The sequence below is a fragment of the Sminthopsis crassicaudata genome, chromosome 5, assembly GCF_048593235.1.
Source record: "Sminthopsis crassicaudata isolate SCR6 chromosome 5, ASM4859323v1, whole genome shotgun sequence".
Lineage (NCBI taxonomy): Eukaryota > Metazoa > Chordata > Mammalia > Dasyuromorphia > Dasyuridae > Sminthopsis > Sminthopsis crassicaudata.
In genome coordinates, this window is record NC_133621.1 from 236,417,334 (window position 1) to 236,442,031 (window position 24,698).

The 24,698-nt window shown below is 34.4% G+C and overlaps 1 protein-coding gene across 2 annotated transcripts in view; it reads left to right on the forward strand.

Moving 5' to 3' along the window:
• The window catches only part of TSPAN8 (tetraspanin 8), a 135,363-nt gene that overhangs the window by 102,561 nt on the left and 8,104 nt on the right, over nucleotides 1–24,698 (forward strand). For both annotated transcript variants that reach the window (XM_074270539.1, XM_074270540.1), the window contains 5 exons: nucleotides 12,135–12,197; nucleotides 14,397–14,534; nucleotides 16,188–16,262; nucleotides 16,350–16,457; nucleotides 18,853–18,987. In XM_074270539.1, the coding sequence (XP_074126640.1) occupies nucleotides 12,135–12,197; nucleotides 14,397–14,534; nucleotides 16,188–16,262; nucleotides 16,350–16,457; nucleotides 18,853–18,987 (519 nt within the window). The remainder of the gene's footprint in view (nucleotides 1–12,134; nucleotides 12,198–14,396; nucleotides 14,535–16,187; nucleotides 16,263–16,349; nucleotides 16,458–18,852; nucleotides 18,988–24,698) is intronic.

Consider the following 24,698-nt stretch of genomic DNA (forward strand, 5'->3'; position numbering starts at 1 on the left):
GTCCTTGTTTTCCCACATCCCCTCCAACATTCTGCATTATCTTTCCCTGTCATTCTGATCAATCTGACAGGTGTATAGCGGTATCTTAGAGTTGTCTTAATTTGCAAGAAATGTCCATTTTTTGTGGAAAAATCTTAATGGTAGGGGTGTGTGTGTGTATGTGTTTGTAATGTTAGGAAAACTGGGCTTTGAGGTATTTTTAAACACTAGTTTAAAGAGAAGTTCCATGTCTAAATTTGAATCATGATGAAACAAGATAATCAGAATTCTTATGTGAACAATGCTTTTTCCCTAAAAAGTTCTTGATTGCCGGTATTCAAATGGTATTTTTCAATGAACATTTTAAAAGCTATATTTCAATGTACTTTATACTTCTGAGAAGGGGATCATAGACTTCATAAAAATTTTTTTTCTCCTGTAATTTGAATCACTTGCTTAATAGACTCCATCAAGTTAATGATATTAATTCCAATACAGAAATTATCCTTTATTGATCTTTGTCAAGATTTTATTTTATTTTAATTTAATTTTTAAAGCTTTGTACTTTCAAAATATATGCATGGATAATTTGAACATTGACCCTTTAATTTTTTTCAGATTTTTCCCCTTCTTTCCTCCATCCCCTCCCCTAGATGGCAAGCAATCCAATATATGTTAAACATGTTAAAATATATGTTAAATACAATATGTATAAACATATTTATACAATTCTCTTGCTGCAGAAGAAAAATCAGATTAAAAAAAGAAAGTAAATGAGTTTGAATATAAAACGCAAGTGAACAACAACAAAAAGAGTGAGAATGTTATGTTGTGTTCCACATTCAGTTCCCATAATCCTCTCTCTCGGTATAGATGCCTCTCTTCATCACAAGAGCATTGGAACTGGCAGCAGTCATCTCATTGTTAGAGTCACATTCATCAGAATTGATCATCACATAATATTGATGTTGCAGTGTGTAATGATCTCCTGGTTCTGCTCATTTCACTTAGTATCAGTTCATGTAAGTCTCTCCAAGCCTCTTTAAAATCATCCTCCTGATCATTTCTTACAGAACAATAATATTCCATAACATTTATATATCATAACTTAATTAAACTATTAATATGCATCCACTCAGTTTCCAATTTCTTGTCACTACAAAAAGGGTTACCACAAATATTTCTGCACAGATGGGTCCCTTTCCTTCCTTTAAAATTTCTTTGGGATATAGGCCCAATAGAAACACTGCTAGATCAAAGGGAGCACAAGCTATGCACAGTTTGATAAATTTTTGAATGTAGTTCCAAATTACTCTCCAAAATGGCTGGATCATTTCACAACTTTACCAACAATGCATTAGAATCCCAGTTTTCCCACATCCCCTCCAACATTTGTCTTTCCTGTCATTTTAGGCAATCTGACAGGTGCGTAGTGGTATCTGAGTTGTCTTAATTTGCATTTCTCTGATCAATCAACTATACAATGATTTAAGACAATTGCAAAAGACTCTTGATGGAAAATGCTATCCACATCCAGAGAAATAACTATGACTTCTGAATGCAGATTGGAGTATACTATTTTCACTTTTTTTGTTTTTCATCTTGTGTTTTTTTCTTTTTTCTTTTGAACAAATATTTAATATGATTGCATGTGTATATAATCTGATAATTATTGACTTGGGGAAGTTGGAAGAAAGGGGAAAAACTGATAATCCATTTTATGAAAAAGTAAATGTTACCAACTATCTTTACATGAAGTTGGAAAAAATAAAATAATATTAAATGAAAAAATTATAATTATTGCTCTCTTAAAATTGTTGACAGATTTGTTTCATATTTAATCTGCTTAAATTTTTTTTCTAGAATAACCTTTAAAGGCACAACTTACCTGGCTCAACTTAATGACCTATTAAACTTCCTATAATTTCATTCATTTATTTATTTATGAGGAAATAATTTTTGTAATTCCTCATTTTCATGATTTCATGTCATTCTTCTCTGAGATTTTAACATTTTTATCCTTAGTTATTTTATTTTTCTCCCTGGGAAGGACATTGCTTCCTAGTTGTGACATTTGCTAGGCTGTCTTGGCCTGTTATGGTAGTTTATATTAGTGAACCTCCATTAAAAATGGTGGAAATCCACTACACACCTGTTAGATTGCTAAGATGACAGGAAAAGATAATATGAATGTTGGAGGGGATGTGGGAAAACTGGGACACTGATGCATTGCTGGTGGAGTTGTGAAAGAATCTGGCCATTCTGGAGAGCAATTTGGAACTATGCTCAAAAAGTTATCAAACTGTGCATACCCCTTGATGCAGCAGTGCTACTACTGGGCTTATATCCCAAAGAAATATTCAAGAAGGGAAAGGGACCTGTATTTGCCAAAATGTTTGTAGCAGCTCTTTTTGTAGTGGCTAGAAACTGGAAAATGAGTGGATGGCCATCAACTGGAGAATGGTTGGGTAAATTATGGTTTATGAACGTTATGGAATATTATTACCCTGTAAGAAATGAACAGCAGAATGAATGCAAAGAGGTTTGGAGAGACTTGCATGAACTGATGCTGAATAAAATGAGCAGAACCAGGAGATCACTATACACTTCAACAACAATACTGTATGAAGACATATTCTGATGGAAGTGGATATCTTCAACATAAAGAAGATCCAATTCACTTCCAATTGATCAATGATGGACATAAACAACTACATCCAGAGAAGGAACACTGGGAATTGAATGTAAACTGTTTGCACTACTGTCTTTCTACCCAGATTACTTTTAACTTCGGAATCCAATTCTTACTGTGCAACAAGAAAATTGGATTTACACACATATCTAGGTTATACTGTAACAAATTTAATATGTATGGGATTGCCTGTCATCTAGGGGAGGGAGTAGAGGGAGGAGGGGAAAATTTGGAAAAATGAATACAAGGGATAGTGTTGTTTAAAAAATTACTCATGCATATGTACTGTCAAAAATTATAATTATAAAATTAATAAAAAAAGAAAAAAATGGTGGTAATCTATGTTTCCATATTTTCCTTAATTCACTTTCCAGTAAAAAAAAAATAATTGCTTATTTGAATAGACCTGGTTTGAAATTAGTCTCAATGTAAACTTATTTCAACTGAAAAGCTATGAAAAAAATTTTAAAAAAATTTAAATTAATTTTAAGTTAACTTTTTTTTTTAACTTAAAATGTATGAGAATTATAATTTTTGTTTCAATGGAAAGAACATTAATTCTCATCAGAGTACTTGAGTTCAAATCCTGCCTGGAGAGTAAAAGTGAGAAAGAATTGAACAAAACTAATGCTACTCCAAGGATCATTGAAGCATTCTTTTAAATACATTGGAAGGAATTAATATATGTTGCTTGTTGAAGCTGGGTGTAAAATGGAGACCCTTTACTCAATCTTCTTGTATTTTTCTGAGTATATATGAAATCTCTGTATATGTTTTGTTTATGCCTCTCTTTTTAATTCTACTTTTGTCTTTTGTCTCTTTTGGAAGGTAGTAGAAGCTGTAACTTGGGTTTAAGGGCATAGGGGGTCAGCAAGTTAGAAACAGTGGGGTCCTCTCTGAAGCTCACAAAAGCTTTTTGCCAATGTTACTATAAACTACACACAAAAACATAAAATTTAAAGCCAATAACTAGGTATTCTTGTTATTCATTGAGTTCCATTAGAGAGGACTCCCAGGAAGAAAGTAAGTTACTGAATTTTAGCATTCCATTCCTTTCTTCTACCATCAGCATATTGTTCTGCTTATTCCATAGTATTTCTTTTTTTTTTTTTTTTAATTTTTTATTTTATTTTATAATTATAACATTTTTTGACAGTACATATGCATGGTTAATTTTTTACAACATTATCCCTTGCATTTACTTCTATTCAGATTTTTTCCCTTCCTCCCCCAACCCCCTCCCCCAGATGGCAAGCAGTCCTATATATGTTAAATATATTACAGTATAATTTAGATACAATATATGTGTGTAGAACCGAATTTTTTGTTGCACAGGAAGAATTGGATTCAGAAGGTAAAAATAACAGTTTACATTTATTTCCCAGTGTTCCTTTTCTGGATGTAGCTGTTTCTGTCCATCATTAATCAATTGGAATTGGATTAGCTCTTCTCTATGTTGAAGAAATCCACTTCCATCAGCATACATCCATGTACAGTATCATTGTTGAAGTGTATAATGATCTTCTGGTTCTGCTCGTTTCACTCAGCATCAGTTGATGTAAGTCTCTCCAAGCCTCTCTGTATTTCTCCTGTTGGTCATTTCTTATAGAACAATAATATTCCATAACATTCATATACCATAGTTTACCCAACCATTCTCCAATTGATGGACATCCATTCATCTTCCAGCTTCTAGCCACTATGAAAAGGGCTGCCACAAACATTTTGGCACACACAGGACCCTTTCCCTTCTCTAGTAGTTCCTTGGGGTATAAGCCCAGTAGTAGTATGGCTGGGTCAAAGGGTATGCACATTTTGATAACTTTTTGGGCATAATTCCAGATTGCTCTCCAGAATGGTTGGATTCTTTCACAACTCCACCAACAATGCATCAGTGTCCCAGTTTTCCCACAGCCCCTCCAACATTCATCGTTATTTGTTCCTGTCATCTTAGCCAATCTGACAGGTGTGTAATGATACCTCAGAGTTGTCTTAATTTGCATTTCTCTGATCAATAGTGATTTGGAACACTCTTTCATATGATTGGAAATAGTTTTAATTTCATCATCTGAAAATTGTCTGTTCATATCCTTTGACCATTTATCAATTGGAGAATGGCTTGATTTCTTATAAATTAAAGTCAATTCTCTGTATATTTTGGAGATGAGGCCTTTATCAGAACCTTTAACTGTAAAAATTTTTTCCCAATTTGTTACTTCCCTTCTAATCTTGTTTGCATTAGTTTTGTTTGTGCAGAAACTTTTTAATTTGGTGTAATCAAAATGTTCTATTTTGTGATCAATAATGGTCTCTAGTTCTCCCTTGGACACAAACTCCTTCCTCCTCCACAAGTCTGAGAGGTAAACCATCCCATGTTCCTCCAATTTATTTGTGATTTCGTTCTTTATGCCTAAATCTTGGACCCATTTTGATCTAATCTTAGTATGTGGTGTTAAATGTGGGTCCATGCCTAGTTTCTGCCATACTAATTTCCAGTTTTCCCAGCAGTTTTTGTCAAATAATGAATTCTTATCCCAAAATTTGGGATCTTTGGGTTTGTCAAAGATTAGATTGCCATTTTTATTCACTATCTTGTCCTGTGAACCTAACCTATGCCACTGATCAACTAGTCTATTTCTTAGCCAATACCAAATGGTTTTGGTGACTGTTGCTTTATAATATAGCTTTAAATCAGGTACACTTAGACCACCTTCCTCTGACTTTTTTTTCATTAGTTCCCTTGCAATTCTCGACCTTTTATTCTTCCATATGAATTTTGTTGTTATTTTTTCTAGGTCATTAAAATAGTTTCTTGGGAGTCTGATTGGTATAGCACTAAATAAATAGATTAGTTTGGGGAGTATTGTCATCTTTATTATATTCGCTCGGCCTATCCAAGAGCACTGAATGTCTTTCCAATTATTTAAATCTGACTTTATTTTTGTGGCAAGTGTTTTGTAATTTTGTTCATATAATTCCTGACTCTCCTTTGGTAGATATATTCCCAAATATTTGATACTATCGACTGTTATTTTGAATGGAATTTCTCTTTGTATCTCTTGCTGTTGGATTGTGTTGGTAATGTATAAAAATCCTGAGGATTTATGTGGATTTATTTTGTATCCTGTGACTTTGCTAAAATTCTGAATTATTTCTAATAGCTTTTTAGCAGAGTCTTTGGGGTTCTCTAAGTATACCATCATGTCATCTGCGAAAAGTGACAATTTGATTTCTTCATTTCCTACTCTAATTCCTTGGATCTCTTTCTCGGCTCTTATTGCCAAGGCTAGAGTTTCTAGTACTATATTGAATAGTAATGGTGATAGTGGGCAACCTTGTTTCACTCCTGATCTTACAGGGAAAGGTTCTAGTTTATCACCATTACATATGATGTTTACTGAAGGTTTTAAATATATGCTCCTTGTTATTTTAAGGAAAGTCCATTTATTCCTATACTCTCAAGCATTTTTAGTAGGAATGGATGTTGGATTTTATCAAATGCCTTTTCTGCATCTATTGAGATGATCATATGGTTTTTATTAATTTGATTATTAATATGGTCAATTATACTAATAGTTTTCCTAATATTAAACCAGCCCTGCATTCCTGGTATAAATCCCACTTGGTCATAGTGTATTATCCTGGGGATGATTTTCTGAAGTCTATTTGCTAATATCTTATTTAAGATTTTAGCATCAATATTCATTAAGGAAATTGGTCTATAGTTTTCTTTCTCAGTTTTCGATCTACCTGGTTTAGGTATCAGTACCATGTCTGTGTCATAGAAGGAATTTGGTAGGACTCCTTCAATCCCTATTTTTCCAAATAGTTTACATAGCATTGGAGTTAGTTGTTCTTTAAATGTTTGGTAGAATTCACCTGTAAATCCATCTGGTCCTGGGGACTTTTTCTTAGGAAGTTGGTTAATAGCTTGGTCTATTTCTTTTTCTGAGATGGGACTATTTAGACTACTTACTTCTTCCTCTGTTAATCTGGGCAAGATATATTTTTGAAGGTATTCTTCCATTTCATTTAAGTTATCGAATTTATCGGCATAAAGTTGAGCAAAGTAGCTCCTAACTATTGTTCTAATTTCCTCTTCATTAGTGGTGAGTTCACCCTTTTCATTTTCAAGACTATCAATTTGCCTTTTCTCTTTCCTTTTTTTAATCAGGTTTACTATTTTAATCAGGTTTGTCTATTTTGTTGGTTTTTTCATAAAACCAACTCTTAGTTTTATTAATTAATTCAATAGTTTTTTTACTTTCAATTTTATTAATCTCACCTTTTATTTTTTGAATTTCAAGTTTTGTGTTTGTCTGGGGGTTTTTAATTTGTTCCTTTTCTAGCAATTTTAGTTGTAAACCCAATTCGTTGGCCCTCTCTTTCTCTATTTTATGCAGGTAGGCCTGTAGAGATATAAAACTTCCCCTAATTACTGCTTTGGCTGTATCCCACACATTTTGGTATGATGTCTCATTATTGTCATTTTCTTGGGTGAAGTTATTAATTATGTCTATGATTTGCTGTTTTACCCAATCATTCTTTAGTATAAGATTATTTAGTTTCCAATTATTTTTTGGTCTATTTTCCCCTGGCTTTTTATTAAATGTTATTTTGATTGCATTATGGTCTGAAAAGGATGCATTTACTATTTCTGCCTTACTGCATTTGATTTTGAGGTTTTTATGCCCTAGTATATGATCAATTTTTGTATAGGTTCCATGAACTGCTGAGAAGAAAGTATATTCCTTTCTGTCTCCATTTAGCTTTCGCCAAAGATCTATCATATCAAACTTTTCTAGTATTCTATTTACCTCTTTGACTTCTTTCTTATTTATTTTGTGGTTTGATTTATCTAATTCTGATAGTGCAAGGTTGAGATCTCCCGCTATTATAGTTTTGCTATCTATTTCCTCTTGCAGTTCTCTTAATTTCTCTTTTAAGAATTTAGATGCTGCACCACTTGGTGCATACATGTTTAATATTGATACTGCTTCACTATTGATGCTTCCCTTTAGCAGGATATAATGCCCTTCCTTATCTCTTTTAATTAGATCAATTTTTGTTTTTGCTTGATCTGAGATGAGGATGGCTACTCCTGCTTTTTTGGTTTTGCCTGAAGCATAATAGATTCTGCTCCACCCTTTTACTTTTAGTTTGAATGTCTCATCCTGTTTCAGGTGTGTTTCCTGTAAACAACATATAGTAGGATTCTGACTTTTAATCCAGTCTGCTAACTGCTTCCTCTTTATGAGGCAGTTTGCCCCATTCACATTTATGGTTAGAAGGACTAATTCTATATTGCTTGCCATCCTATTAACCCCTGCTTATGCTTTTCCCCTTTCCTTCCCTTTTACCCTCCTATCCAATATTAAACTGGTAAACACCACTTGCTTTTCACAGCCCTCCCTTTTTAGGATCCCTCCCCCACCTTAAAGATCCTCCCCTTATTTTACCCCTTTTCCTCGAAATTACTGTATTCCCTTCCCCTTAGCTTACTCCTTCCCTTTCACTTTTCAATGAAGTGGAAGAAGTTTCACCATAAATCGAATATGTCTATTGATACACGCTATGTTCATCTCCCTCCTTTCTTTCTCTCAGATATAATAGGTTACCTTTGCCTCTTCATGAGATGTAGTACCACCACTTTACACTTTTTTATGATATAATCTCCTTTCCACCTCTAGTTTCTAAGACAAATTGTACATATGTTCTTTACATATTTTTTTGACAGAAGTATAGTTCTCAAGATTTCTTTTTACCTTTTTTAGAAGTCTCTTGAGTTCTGTATTTGAAGATCAAACCTCTTATGTAGGTCTGGTTTTTTCATCAAAAATAGATGGAATTCATTTATTTCGTTAAATGTCCATCTTCTTCCCTGGAAAACGATGCTCATTCTTGCTGGGTAAGTTATTCTTGGCTGCATACCAAGTTCCTTAGCCTTTCGGAATATCATGTTCCAGGCCCTGCGTTCTTTTAATGTGGATGCTGCTAGATCCTGTGTTATCCTTATTGTGGATCCTCCATATCTGAATTGTTTTTTTCTAGCAGCTTCCAATATCTTTTCCTTTGTCTGATGGTTCTTGAACTTGGCCACTATATTTCTTGGCGTTTTGATTTTAGGGTCCCTTTCAGTAGGTGATCGATGAATTTTCTCAATGTCTATTTTATCCTCTGTTTCCAAAACGTCTGGGCAGTTCTCTTTGATAATTTCCTCGAAAATGGTGTCCAAGCTCTTTTTTTCCTCCCATTTTTCAGGGAGTCCGATTATTCTTAAATTGTCTCTCCTGGATCTGTTTTCCAGGTCTGTTGTCTTTCTGGTAAGGTACTTGACAGTCTTTTCAATTGTTTCATTTCTCTGGTTTTGCTTGACTCCCTCTTGGTTTCTCCTTGAGTCATTCATTTCTACTTGTTCCAGTCTAATTTTCAATGATGTATTTTCTTCACTCACTTTTTTTATATCTCTTTGTAATTGTCCAATTGAGTTTTTATCTTCTATGGAATTTTTTTCCATTTTATCCATTTTATTTTTTAGAGAGCTGATTTCTTTTTCCATCTCTCTAATCCTGTTTTCCTTGGAGTTGTTTACCTTTTCCAGCTCACTAATCCTGTTTTCCTTGGAGTTGTTTACCTTTTCCAGCTCACTAATCTTGTTTCTCAATGATTTGATTTCTTTATCCATTCTGTCTTTGAATGCATGGGATGACTTCTCCAGGCTCTCTTGCAAAGCTTCCCTTTCCTTTTCCCATTTCTCTTCCAGCTCTCTTGTGAGAGCCTTTTTGATTTCCTCTATGAGGTTCTTTTGTATTGAGGAGCAGCTTATATCCCTCCCAGGGGATACATCTGGGGACATTCTGTTCCTAGTCTCCTCAGCATTTGAAGTCTGCTCCCTCTCCACACAGAAGCTGTCAATGGTTAGAGCCCTTTTGAATTTTTTATTCATTTTGTCAGAGTAGGAATCAAAGAAAACAAACTGACAAGAGAAACAATTGGTCTGTTTTGCGGGGGATAGGGCTGGATGTTATTAATGGGCTTCCTCTACAGACTGGGGGTAGGGCAGCAGAGAGCCACTAACAGAACAGCAATGACTGTACTGAGTCTGTGCTCTGAGGCTCTGAGATCGCACCGAGTCAGTCCAGGTGGGGGTTGGGGGTGGCCGAGCTCTGAGAGACGCTGGCTTTCTGGGGTTTTAATCTTCACCTCCGGTGTTTACACCCTCTCCACCGCTCCTGGCTTGCTGCCAAGACGGAGCATCCACACTGGGGCAAAAGCCCTTTCGCAGAAACGGCAGAGATCACACCCCTCCCTCTCCGGTCTGAGCTGTGTGAGCTGCCTGTCTTGTTCTGGCTGTCTGCCCTCAGTCTGCGCCCAGTCTGATTGACCCTCCCCCGAACAAACACAGACCTTTTCTGGCGACTTTCAAGGATGTCTTCTCTTGGTGATAATTTGTGGATTTCTTTCTGGGTCAAGCATTAAGTCAGAGGCTTGTCATGAAGTAAGTTCTGAGAGAAAACGAGGAGCTCAAGTAGCTGTCTGCCTCCACGCCGCCATCTTGGCCGGAAGTCCTATTCCATAGTATTTCAATAGACATCTCAAAATCTATATTTCTTAACTCGCCCTACTCTCCCAAATACAAGAATTTTATTTACAATAAGTCAATGTGTTTTGCACTTTATGTAATGGCTGTGGTCCAAATGAAATAAGCTGTTAAAGTCATTTAGGAATAAACTCTTTAAGTACTATTTCTTATTGTAAATAAAAATTACAAGCATTAATTTTATTGGAATATAAAAACCTTAATTCATATCCCAGTAGAGTAACACCAAATTTTGCCAAATGCCCTCTTGTTTCCTGCCTACTCAAACAGCCTCCTACCTCTTACATTAAGAATGAATAGTTCGGGCAGTTAGGTGGCACAGTGGATAGAGCACCATCCTTGAATTCAGGAGGACCCGAGTTCAAATCTGGTTTCAGACACTTAACACTTCCTAGCTGTGTGACCCTGGGCAAGTCACTTAACACCAGCCTCAGGGGAAAAAAAAAAAGAAAAAAAAGAAAAAAAAGAATGAATAGTTGTCAGTTAGTTGGCTATTCACTTTATCTTAGATCTGGAAAGCCTCCTTGAAGATGAATCTTAGTAAGAATGTTGTCTTTAAGTCACTTGAACTTATTATTGAAATGTGTGTGGAAAATATATAATATACAATATAATTTATAAATATTTACTATTCCATGTTAGGTTCTTACTAAGTGCTAATGAGATAATGAGATATTAGGTTCTTACTAAATGCTAAGTCGGTACTTGACAATTCTGTAGTTTCCAGCCTTTCCTGGGGAAGAGCTTGCATGCTTAGGAGGAGCAAGTTCATTGGTTGAAGTAATTCTTCCCAGAAGCCCTTGCATTATCCCACACCCATCCTCTGGGAGGATAAAGAGGGCAGCTCTGGAGAAAAAAGGGAGTTGTTTCTGGACCATTCTTGAGGCTGCTCTCTGCAGGAAGGGAAGTAAGCTCTCTACAGGAAGAAGAATCTGTTCGAGAGATTTGAGTTGACACAGCAGATCTCCTCCCAGAGAGTGATCGGCAGCTTCTGGAGACAACACCACATTATAAATTGGCGCCCAACGTGGGGCCTGTTCGGGTGCCAAATTGCAATGGTCTGGTCTAGCTCCTCTGAAGGGCTCAGAATAAGTCCTTGTCAAGATAAGGAAAAGTCCTTGCCCCACGTTGAAGCATCTATTAATAGATCCTGATCCCTCATGTAGTCATTAATGAATCTCATCTATTTGAATAAAATATATTTTTTTATTTAAAAACACATTCTTTAACTTAAGGTCAATAATAATAAGATACAGTGTTATGCAGAGATGCTTTCAATTCTTGCCTTTGCAGTATTCTGGGTAGGTGACCAAGTCACTTTGCTCCTTAGCATTCTTGGCAATTTTTTAAAGACTTTAATGGCAGTTCTTAGCAATTCTTTAAGACTCGAATGACCAACCATATCTCAAAGAATTAATGATGAAACATGCTACCCACTTCCTACACTTTTTTTTCACTTGAACAATTCAGAAATTGGGGCTTCTTTTATTATGAATTGAGGAGACAAAACAGATTTTTATTGATTTGGGGGGGGGAGATAATTTAGTAGGCTCTGCCCTTCATTTTATGGTTCATTGAGGAAATTTCCTTACATCCTGGACATAGTAGTTTGTATAGGGTAGTTGTATGGGGGTCTTGTAGTAAACAAAGTGAAAATTATATGTAAAGTATGGCAATGAGTTCAGCACAATGGAAGTACATAACATAAATTCTAATAATTCAATCACTTCAAGAAATTCTTGATCCCAGAAATTAAGACCTAGTTGTAAAATCAAAGATGTCTGAAAGCTTATTAGTTATTCCTAAGTATCAACTTAACTGTAACTTGACATTTCTTCTCCCCATCTTCCCCTCCCCCCACAGGTATGTGGCTGTGTGATTTTGGGAACATCTATATATGCACGTGTCAGCAAACATGGTCAAGAGGTACGTTCCTCCCCCAACTATTCCATTACTTTTTGTAGAAATGACTAAACAATCTGTTTTCAGGAAAAATTATTAAAGAAGAATCTTAAGGAATCACCTTAACATTTCTAGTCAGAAGTGGGTTCCACTCCTCCTTGGGAAGAGGGACCACTGAGCACAGAAGTGGGAGAAGCTTTGTACTTGTCAGTGTGGTATAGCCCCTCCCTTCAGAAAATTTAGTCCATTTCTTCTGGGTTATAATATTTCTGATACTCCCACTACATGATTCCCTTTAAAATGTATAAAACATGTTTCCTCTCTTTCATCATACATCCCATTTTCAAAAGTGGCAGAAAACTCCTCCTGTGGGCTATATTGTTTACTACTCAATTAGCCTATTAAGCAGGTGTAGTAGTGATTTGGTGAAGTCCTGTCATTGACTCCAACTAGCTTAAGTTTGTTGTTTTCTCAAAACCACAAGACTTTATGATTGGCTGAATCCACCTGTGCCTTCCTAGCTCTTTCCCCTCTACTCCCCAATTCCTTGTTTGCTCAAGGGTTCTATCCTCATTTAATTGTTCTGTGGAATCTTAACTTTTCTTAACCTCTCACATTCTGAAAACCTCTTGGTCAAGTGATACCCACTATCTCACATTGCCTCAAAGCTTGCAACACTGTAAATCCAACTTCTCAGCATTTCTTACAAACCTAATAGAGTATTATTCTTTGGCTTAATTTACTAAATGATTGTTTTGGGTGCCATGACACATCCATGTAAGTTAGGACCAAGAAAAGAACTCACTCATTTTCATGAGGGATTGCTTTTGTTATCAAACTAAGCAAGCCTATGCTATTGAATGGTGGGACCAGGAAGAACTGCCACACAAGTCTGAAGTGTTTTGTCTTTGTTTTTTTTGTTTTGTTTTGTTTTTGTTTTTGTTTTTTCTAGGAAAGTAACTAGCATGTATATAGTGCACTAAGGTTTTTTTCCAAAGTACTTTTATAAATGTTAACAGAATTTTACTGCCTTGGTCTTTAAACTGTGAATAGCTGGAGCAACACAAAACAGAAACAGGCTTTAAAGATTATGTAGTAATTTTAATTAATCACTTTCAGAAGGAGGAATAGAGCTTGCAAATGGAAGTTCTCCAGGGCAGGAGATGTCCTCCTGTTGTAGGAAGGTAGAGATTTTATACACAAATCATACAGTACAATCATTTTCAAGGCCTGAGTGGTTTCCCATGATAACCCCACAAATTCAGGACAATGTAGGTGTTCTCCATTCTTGTGAGAACAGTTCATAAGTGAAGACTTCAAATCACATTATTCAGTACTTGGCATGAGGACAGGACCAGAGTTCTGTGACTGGAACAGGTTCTACAATCATTTCACTTAACATACACAGAAAAAGGTTTATCAAAAATTTATCATTTCAAACTGCATTGTAAGACTTTGATTTGTCAGGAAGCTCTGAGGAATCTAAATTATTAGTGTATTTATTATATACAACTTGATGATTATGAAAATCATAATAAAGTTTCCTCAATTTTAACTGAAGTAAATATAAACATAAACTATAATTTGTATGTGTCTGAGGCTGGATTTGAATGTGAATCTTCCTGACTCTAAGTCTGGCACTTTAGCCACTGTATGTCAAGATATTTTTGAATTTTTTGAATTTTTAATTTTGCTAACAATTCATGGATTCAATGTCACCAAATCTTGACCTTGTATTCAAGCTGAGTGTATAACTGGCCTAATTGTAAGTTGCAGATCATATGAACTAAAAATCATATTAGCTACAGTGAAATTATTTTCAAAGCTTTCCTATAAATAGCTAATAAATAGTTATAAATAGCTTTCCTATTTAATATCTAGCAATAATAATGATAATAAATAATAACTAGCATTTATTTATAACACTTTGAAGATTTGCAAAGTGCTTAACAAATATTTCATTTTATCCTCAGAACAACCCTGTGAAATAGTTGCTGTTATATAGAGATTCAGTGACTTGCCTAGATTTTGACAGCTAGTAATAATCTAAGGCTAGATAGGAACTTGGTTCATTTTGTCCCCACATCTGAAACTATCTAGCTGTGTCATCTAGCTGTTTTAAAGTTTTTGTGGAGGATGGGGGAACCTGTGTGGGAAATTATTCATTATTAGATCAACTTGAAAAAAGAACTGTGTTGTGACTATCTTGTTTTTTGTCTTCAGATCATCCGTGGAGAAGCAGCTGGACTAGACATATATTTAGCTGTAAATCTCTTGATAGCTGTGGGCACCATTATCATGATCCTTGGTTTCCTGGGATGCTATGGTACTATGAAAGAAAGTCGCTGCATGCTGCTCTTGGTAGGTTACAAGGTCTCAGTCTCTGTATTGAATTTTGAGAAGTCTGATGCTTCTTTCCTTCCTTAGGAATCTTACCAAGATCAGTTTAGTCCTTATGTTTACATTTAAGGATGGAATGTGGAAGCTGAGATATCTGTAGATATTTCACATGGAAAGATTACTAGAATAAGAGACTTATGAAAACTGTCTTTGGTACCAGATCCCAGCAAGGTGGTATAGAGGATAAAGCATTAGACCTGGAATCAAGAAGATGTGAGTTCAAATCTAGCCTCCAGTTGTACCACTGGTTGTATCACCCCGGGGCAAATAACAAATTTGTTTCAGTTAGCCCTTATCTCCTAAAGTTATCATTAGGAACAATGAGGCAATACTTGTAAAAATGCCTGGTACCACCTAAGTGCCTCATGTTAATAGCAATAGCTTAATTGCTTCTCCATAAAGACATATGTATATGTTTAAGATTTATTGTTGTAGATCTTATTGTGATATAAGTAAAAATTAAATTAAATTAATCAAATCTCAGGCTTTGTGTATTTATTTCCTGGTGCAATGCCAGAGAAACTGAAGCAAGCTAGAGATTAGAGTTTTTAATAATTTATGTGAAAGGGAGAGATTGTGCTGGGGACATGCTGCCCCCAGGGCTGATGTCCAATGCATGCAGCAGCTAATGTGTGCTTCCCATGAAGTATATATGCACACATGGCTCAACTACAGGGATAGACTGAGGTAGGGGTAGAGTCAGAGCACTGAGAGTGGGAATAGACATCCGGTTCTGACAGAGTGAGGGTAGGCACCGGACATTCTGATAAGTTGAGATAAAGAAGAACAATGACAGAATGGGGGGTAGGATCATAAATTCTTGATGACTTAGGAGGAGTTAGGAGCCAGGAAGTCTGAACTCCCCCTTATCTTGAGTTTACACATTGACAATTTATAACCTTAGAGTAAGTAGCCCTGAGTTATATCAGTCTTAATGAACCAGAGGTGGGGTTTGCAACTAAGGGGATTGAGACAGAAAAATTTTGGGAAACCGAGGCAGAACAATTTAGGGAAACTGAGGCAGGACCATTTCAGAAACTAAGTCAGGACAATTAGGGAAACTAAGTCAGGACAATAAAAGGGAACTGTAGCACAACACTGGTAGATCAAAATCTGTTCAGAGTGAAGGGGGACTGTGACTTTCTTTTCTACCTTTTAAAATTGTCTTTTATTTACTATTTATCTTACAAACTTTTATGCAAAATGACTGAGGGTTGCCTTATCTCATAAACTATGTGGTGAAGAGTGGGGTGGAAGGGAAGGAGGGAGACTATGTTTATGAACTTCATTTTTCCAATCTAATTCCCAAACTTTGGCCTACAGTTTTAAACTTCTCTTTTGAAGAGACATTCTTAGAATTGGTGAGGAAACCTTTATTTTGGGCCAGATGCTATGCTTTCTTCTGTCAAAGTATTACTAAAAAGTGAGATGGCAAAATTGAAAAACCATTTTTAGGGAAAGTAGAAGGAAGGGAAAAGTGACATGTTTTGTATATAGCATTTCTTGACTAATATTATTCTGAGTTGACCATGAAATGACATAATCAGGTTAGAATGACCTTGGTTTATTGTAGAATGAAATGGAAACAAATTATTTTTTGCTCTTTCTTTCCAGTTCTTCATTGGATTACTTCTGATCTTGCTTATTCAGATTGCTGCAGGTATAGTAGGTGTTGCCTTCAGATCCAAAGTGAGTATGTATAAGATGAATGATGCAAAATGTGTGGTGTTAACTTGCTGCTATGGCTTACCTTTTATGTTTTATTTTATTATATAGCTTGAAAATTCATTTAGAAAGACTTTCCGGGAAGAAGTGAAAATTTTGTCCCAAAATGAATCTAAAAATGAAGCATTTCAAAAGAACTTGGACCAAATACAAAAGAAGGTAATTCAAGAATTTTGTTGGAGATCTTGGGCGCGAGACATGATTCTTCTTAGCTTTTCAATTTCCAGCTTGTATATTTTCTAGAAGAGGGTCAGATCATTTTACAGATAGTAGGATGGTTTATGATTAGACTGTGAACTGCTATTTTTGTAGATAGTAGCATAGTTTCTGGGAATTAACATTTTTAAAATTTGATTGACCTGTGAAAGAAAGACAACAGCATTTATAATCTGTGATTTCTTTCTTTTTTTTAATTATAGTTTTTTATTTACAAGATATATGTATGGGTAATTTTTCATCATTGACCCTTGTAAAACCTTCTGTTCCAATTTTTCCCTTCCTTTCCCCTCCCCCCTTCCCCAGAAAGCAGGTAGACATGCTAGATATGTTAAAGTATGTTAAAAACAATATGTGTATACTTATCCATATAGTTATTTTGCTGCACAAGAAGAATCAGTAATCTCTGATTTTTTTAGACGAAATTAAATAAGAAAGAGGACCATTTTTCTCTGTATTCTTTGTATATTACCTTGCACATAGTATTATGTAAAAATTTTGTGGGATTGAATTGAAAATGATAAATATAGGAATTCTAAATCTGGGATCCTAATAGGGATTCATTAATAGAACTCTGTGGGCAAACTTCATTTGGGAAAAAATACATATTTGTTTTTCACTAACCTTAACTGAAATTTACCACTTCATTCAATAAGAATGTTATTCTGAAGGTAGGTGCTGTAAATAGTTTACTGGTCCTGGAGTCAGGATGATTAAATCTAACCTCAGGCACTAGTTAGCTATGTTACTAGAACTTTTAAATTTAAACTTTAATTATTAATATGAAGAGCTTTCTTGAGAGAATATTTTTTGAAGATGCTATGTTATGCCATAGAATGGAGAGCATTGGGCCTCTAGATTGTTGTGTGAGGATCACCTGAAATAACATTTGTTTAAAAATAATTTAGCACAATTCCTTGCATGTAATTGATGCTTTATAGATGTTTATTTCCTTCTTTTTCTTTCTTTCTTTTTCCTTTTTTTTCTCCCTACTTCTCAATAAAGATCAATAATTATTACACTCCATCCATAGTTTTATAGAGTTATTGGAGGGCACTAAACTAAGATTGTGATATGCCAAGAGTCACATGTCTCAGAGGAAAACTTGAATCCAGCTCAATCTGATTTTGAGGGCAAGTCTGTCCACTATACAAGGCTGCTTGGAAGATTTTATTAATATATAATTTTTGTTATAAGCTTAATTTCATGGAGATTTAAACTTGGATCAGTTCATCACTGTGGAGAAACATATTTATGAAAGGTTCCTATAGTTAGTTGAATTCCATGAAGCCTAAGAGGTCAGTTTCCACCAGGCAAAAAGATACAGGCTGGGGGAAGGCACATCTAATACTGGGAGGGTTCCCAGAGCACAAGAGAAGGTTCTGGAACAAAGCTGACATGTGCAAGCTCAGATCCTGAGACTTCAAGGTGCCTTGAGAAGATGGCAGGAATTGTCAGGCTGGATCCATGCTAATTGAAGACCTTTCAGGGTTTTAGCCAAAAGCTGGGATGGAAGGATAATTGTCATTAGTGAATAAGAAACTCTTCTATGACATAAAAAGACTAAATATAATTTTATTCATTTTATCAATTTCATGTATAAGGAAATTGAAATTCAACGTTTCTTAAGTAGTGCAGAGACAGATCAGGAGCTGGTCCCAGTCTTCTAAAACCAAATACGATATATGTAGTAAATAGGCATACCAATTACAACTTGGCAGATCAACAATTTCATGCAATTTCATAATAGAACATTGAACTTGGAGTTAGAAGACAGGATTTTTTTGGCCCTCACTGCTTATGTGAACAAGGTCAAGTGTCTTTTCTTCTCTCTAGGCCAAATGTCTAAAATGATTTAAAGAATCTCTTTAAAATTTTGGGATTCTACAAATACTGAAAATCAAAAAGCATTTATTAAAAACCTAGGTACTGGGTATACAAAAACAAAAATGAAATGGTTCCTGCCCTCATAGGAAGTTTACATTTTATTGAGAAAACAACATACATGTAAATATATGCAAAATGTATATTAAATAAGTTAAAATAATGTTTTTGTTATTGGTTGGGGTTTTTTATAGAAGTTGAGTGACTCTTCAATTGAACTTTGAAGTAGACTGAGATTTATGTGGTGAAGGGCTTATTCAAAGACATGGAAATAGAAGACTAATTTGCCTCTTCTGTAATTTATATTTCTTCTATGTAAATATTGAAAAAATAATGAGTCAAAGAATCAAAGAATATATGGTTATTTATGAGTGATGTTGTAAAAGAAAGACATTACTAGTTATAGACATAAATTTTCTTTATTTCTGCTTTTTCTTTTTTTTTTAAACCTTAGTTTAAATGCTGTGGCTTGGTCAATGGAGCTGCTGACTGGGGAACAAACTTCAGCAAGTATTCTACTTCATGTGAATGTGGAATTCCTACAAATAATACTTGTGTAGAATATATGGGGAAAAAAGTTTACAATGAGGTAAGAACTAGATGAATTTGGCTTTGTGAGTAGTTCTCTTCTCTATGTGAAAATATTCATCACAAAGACAATTTTGCACACTTCAAAGAGTAGTACAAAAAATTCAGCGGATTATCTATATTAAAATAAAAACATTAAGGGAGACATCAAATAATGAATGGGTATTGCCACTTTTTTTCATGAGCCCATTTGGCTAATTTATAGGTAGCTATAAAGAATACTAGAGATGCTTTCAATAGTAAGAAGGAAAAAAAAATTAAAAATGAGCTAAAAGAAAAGATCTATTCTTTTTTACAGTGATCTTTCTTACAATAGTAAGTTTGCTTCAAGGTTTTTGTCATATAATTTAGATCAGAAGAAATTTATCCTTTGAAAACAACAAAGCTTATTTTAGAAATAACTTGATTCTTACCAAGAAATTAAGGATTTTTTATATGTATGCAGAATTTGAGTTTTAGCACATTCATTTGCGTTTTATAGTCATCGACCCTAATTAACTGGAAAACTTGCAAATTATTGAGAAAACTATTGGAAAACTATTGGGTTTATGGGATCTTTTAAATAGAAAGTATAAATTAAATATTGATAACAGTATCAATATTTCATTTGGAACTGCCATTTCACCCCAGTGCTGGCAGTTCTAATGGGGAAATGGAAAACAAGGAGAAGAAAAGAAAAAAGAAAAAAAAAAACTTGAGTGGGAATAAAATAATTATTCCAACATTTTTATTTTGCTTTTATCAAGACATAACAGGTCTGTTCTGAAAGATTTACTATCTCTCAGGGAAGTGCTGTTGCTCTGAGCTTCAAATGACTAGTTTTTTGTGCTACTACCATTTTGTGACAACACATCTAAGTTATGCAAGTAAATATAGGCTCAGTGAGCCTATATATCATTTTCCCCAAAGTCAGGTAATAAATCCACAGAGATATTTGCATATGCTTTATGTCATTTACAAGAAATCTGGAAAAATTACAAATCCTGGGATGATCACAATTCATGGTTGTTTGATTTTTTTTTTAATTTTCCAAAGATAACCCAGCTATTTGGAAAATAAAACTGTGATTCTTGTTTGATATGTTTATTTGCTTCATAATTAAATGAGTTTTTAAAATTGTGGATTCCATGAGTGGGAAAACAAATTTTATGTTGTGCATAGTACTAAGTTAAAAAAAAAAAAGATTGTCCACACATTTACAATAACCATATCAATACTTGTGTCAAAAAATCTTACATCTGCTTGCTGGGGGTGTCATACTTCAGTTTGTTCAAACTCAAATTAAAGAAATTTCAGCATTGGATAGCCCAAAAAGCTGATTCCCCTATTTTCAAACATTTTGGCTACTTATACTAACATATCATCAGAATTGCTATTTATTAAGAAGAGAGAAACATTATGTAAAAGAAGAGTTAAGGAGTTTTTCTACAATCCCACAATAAGGTATGAAGGAGTATAAATGATGTGTTATGTAATGTTCAGTCTAGTTTTCTGGAGACCCTCGGGACCAGCCCGAATGCTTGGTCTTAGTGGAGAAGTGATGAAGGCAAGACAGCCACTACAAGGCTAGTCAAAGATGGAATGTCTCATTTCTACTCCTCTCAGCCCTTAAATATCCTATTACAGTTCTATCATTACAGCACACTGAATATATGTGAATAGAGAACCATTACACATCACCATACTAAGTACTAAGTATATGTGAAGTAGAGGACCATTATCTCATCAATTCCACTGAGTTAACATCTTGTTGTAAGTATCTTTGTTTCAAGTATAATTCTCCAGAGTTCTGGCTTCTACAATGTTAGATTTTTCTACAACTTTTTTACAAAGTTTGGGCAAGCAAATTAGCTAACCTTCTTTAGAATTTGAAATATTAAGCTAAGTTCTAGAGGCTGGAAGGCAGTTAAGAATTGTGCAGGAGTTTTATTGTTGTTGTTTTTGGTATGCAGAAGATGTGGTTTCTTATTTGTTAAAGTGTATTTAACACGTTTTGTATGAATGAAATAAAGAGCAAAAACCAGTGCTTGCACCTTGCCCACTTTTGTCATATAATGGTTTAGGTTAACACCTAAGATCTTAGCTTAAACTTTTGAATTAAAGTAACATTTTAAAAAATAGTTGACTTCTTTGTTGTATTTTTTTGGCCAATGTATTGTATTATCTGCTGCCCCATTTGGTTTTGGCTAGCTCCCAGGGCTGGTTCTATTAATGGGTTCTATTTAGCTGCTACCTTCAACGTAGAGTTTACAAGGAAATTCTTTTAAAGGGGGAAGAAAAATTTTTTTTTTCCTTCTGCCTTTCCCTCAAAAATTGCAGTGGCATCTAGCAGTAACTTAACTAGAAAGAAACCCCTTTCACCAATTTGAAAGTTTCTTGCTTTGCAAGATCTGGAGACATAAGACAAATGTAGATAGAGAAAGGCAGCAGAGAAGAGAGCCAATTAACAGCTCAAGAGCTATCACTAACAATTAAGAACTGTAGAAAATCAAACCTAGAAAGACATCTAAAATAGTTCATCTTAGGGTGATTGTGTGAATAGTTTTCAAAGAAAGGACTTTCAAACCCTTCAGTAATAACTTAGTTTCCTTTAATACATGTGTATCATGTATTGTGTTTGAACTAACTCTTTTCATGGATAATCTCTTTAATTTGTGGGAAAAATGTATACTAGGGTTATAGAAATATATTTTGGAAGTTATGCTACCTCATCTTAGAAAATACTTTCCTTAAGAAATAATTGTTAATGCAAAATCCACTGGTGTATGGCAATTAGTTAAAGTCTTATCTACTACTTTCAAAGCATTGCAAATTAGGAAGGTAACTTAGAGGTGATGATAAATTCTGCAATAGGTAAATCCCAGAAAATTCAGATTCCCCCAGTATTCCCCCAGAAAAAGTTTCCTTTTCAAATTTTAATAGTATTTTATTTTTCCAAATACATGTAAGATAATTTTCAATATTCACCTTTCTTTGCAAAAACTTGTGTTCTAGAATTTTCTCCCTCTCCTCCTTCTCCCCAAGACAGCAAGGAATCCAATATAGGTTAAACATGTACAATTCTTCTATATTTGGAGATTTTTCTGAAATCAGCCTGCTTATCATTTCTTATAAAATAACATTCTATTACCTTTATATATCACAACTTTTTCAGCTATTTCAACTCTCACTATACAATTATTTTAGATAGATCACCCAAAATTTCAACCCAGGAGAGAGTAGTTCCAGAATAAAGTGAAAAAGATGGGTTTTATTTACAATGGATTCATGAATACTTCTGAAAAAAAATGAAATATAAAATAAGAGAAGAAATAAGAGCCCCAGAAGAAAGAATTGGAAGGAAAATTTCCAATAAATGGAATCCCTGAAAATCATTATTCTAAAAACCATGCTTTAAAAAAAACAAGCAAAAATAACTTTATCTAAAGGAAAAGTAATGTAAGACTTATCTAACTCCCTAAAAACTACGATTAAAAAACTCTTGATTTAAATTTCAAGAAATCATATTTGAAAACTTCCAACAATTTTTGGAAAGTGGGGGGAAAAATCCACTGATCACTTCCTACAAGAAACTTCCAGAGAAGTGTCACAAGAATTTCCAGGCTATGATGAAGAGCTCCTGGTGAAGGGAGTGGAGGGTGTTGGGGTAGAGGGGTGGGAAATACTATTAAGCAACTAGAAATGGGGATGTGTACCAAGGAACAACAGTTAGGATCACATATGACCTGGAGGCTTCTTTTATAAACCAGTTATACACTCCCAAACCAGTATATCTTGCCATAATTAACTAAATATAATCCTCCATTGAGAAAAAAGTGACTTGTTAAGTATTCTTGATGATAAAGATTAGAGTTGAGTAAGATCTGTGAAGTACAAACATGTAACATAGAGAAGTTAATTTATTTGAGCAATTGAAGAGGCCATAAGATAGTTTAATAGTAAAATTCTACTGGGGGAGAAGAAACAAATGCATTTTACAAGCTTAATGTCTTCAAAGAGTATTGAAATGAGTTTTTACAAAAGGATATGGGGAGTGTGGATTGATTCTATTCCAAAGGTTTTAAGAGGGAAAGAATAAAATGAATATACTTTAGTAAAAAAAGAAAATTGTTATCTCTTATATTTGACATGAGTGGAAAGAGTAGACAAACTTGGAGAAAAAATGAAGGGGTAGGCATCAAGTGAACTCTTACTTCTTTTCTGAAATGGATAAGGGAAAGGGGAACACAAGCTAAGGAGCAAGTGGTTAGAACCAAAACAAACTTCCTAGTCTTTAAATGTGAATTAAAATAAAACTCCTAGAAATTAAGAAGCAGCCATCTGTTGGATAACAGGCTGAATATATTGTGTTACATGAATGCAGTCAAATATTAAAAAGACATAAGAAAAAAAGGATGATTTTGGAGCATCCGGGAAAGTAAACTGAGCAGAACAAGTACAATTACTTATACAAGGAAAATAGCATTATTGTGAAAAACAGACTAACTGTGTCTCTTGAGGGCCTTTGATGAAATATGTTACCCAACTCCTATCATCATAGAGGTCCCCAGAAAGATTTTATTCTGTTTTATTAGAAGAAAACAAATAAAAAGACAAGAACATAAAATATTAAACTATTTAAATTAGGAATTGACTGATATTAATTCTATAACTTTGCAAACAAAAGAAGACATTTTAGATATGGTCATTGTCTAACTCCCCTTCTTCCTTTTTCTCCCTCCCTTCTATTCTTTCCTCTTTCTCCCTTCTCATTTTAATGGGAAGAGGGGGTAAGTTAATGAAGTTAAAAAAAAAGTTGAGGAATTGGAACAATCCTCTTGTACAATTTCCATTCTTTTCTGCTACGTATGTAGAAACTAATTTTTCCCATTAAATTCAGAATAGAAAACCATGACAGCTATATGGAGAGGGCAGAGGCTTGATGCTATTTGTTAATTAGAATAAAACTTGTGTGCTTTAGAAAAGATCATCTTTTTTTTTTTTTTTTTCCCCTGTGCTCAAAATTCATCACCTGGTAGGTACAATCTTCTGATAAGATTCTGCATGCCTTGCAGGATTACTATTCTTACAAGACTGGAAGAAACTTTCAGAACTGGTCTCAAGCGTGATACCTATATACCTATAATATCCTGGTTATTAAAACAAATGAAAAGTCAAGAACATAAAATATTAAACTGTTTAAATTAGGAATTGACTGATACTAATTCTATAACTTAGCAATCAGAAGAAGAAATTCCTTTTTCAGATAGAATATAAGCTTTTGTTTTTGTATCTAAAGTAATTTTTACAGTGCCTGGTGACATGGTAGATACTCAATAAATGCCAATTGATTGATTCACTGATTTTAAAAGGTTTAATTTCTTTCCCACCCAAAAAAATTATTTCAATTCTTGCATGGATTCAAACAGCTTGTTGTCCTTCTAATACTTTTAGTCAGTTGATATGCATTTTAAAGCAATGCACTATGCAGTGAGGATACAAAGAAAGGCAAAAGAAAATGCCTGTCCTCAAGGACCTCCCAGTCTAGGGGAAACAACAACCAATCTACAATATATAGACAGGATAATGGTGTTCTGTAGTGTCAGCTCAGTTAAATTTCAAAACTAAATATGTATCTTGTTGAAGATACTGGATAGGCCCACATATGAAACATTCCATGGTCCCTTGATTTGAGCTTCCCTTTTTCAGTGCATTTGTAATCTCATTAGTGTG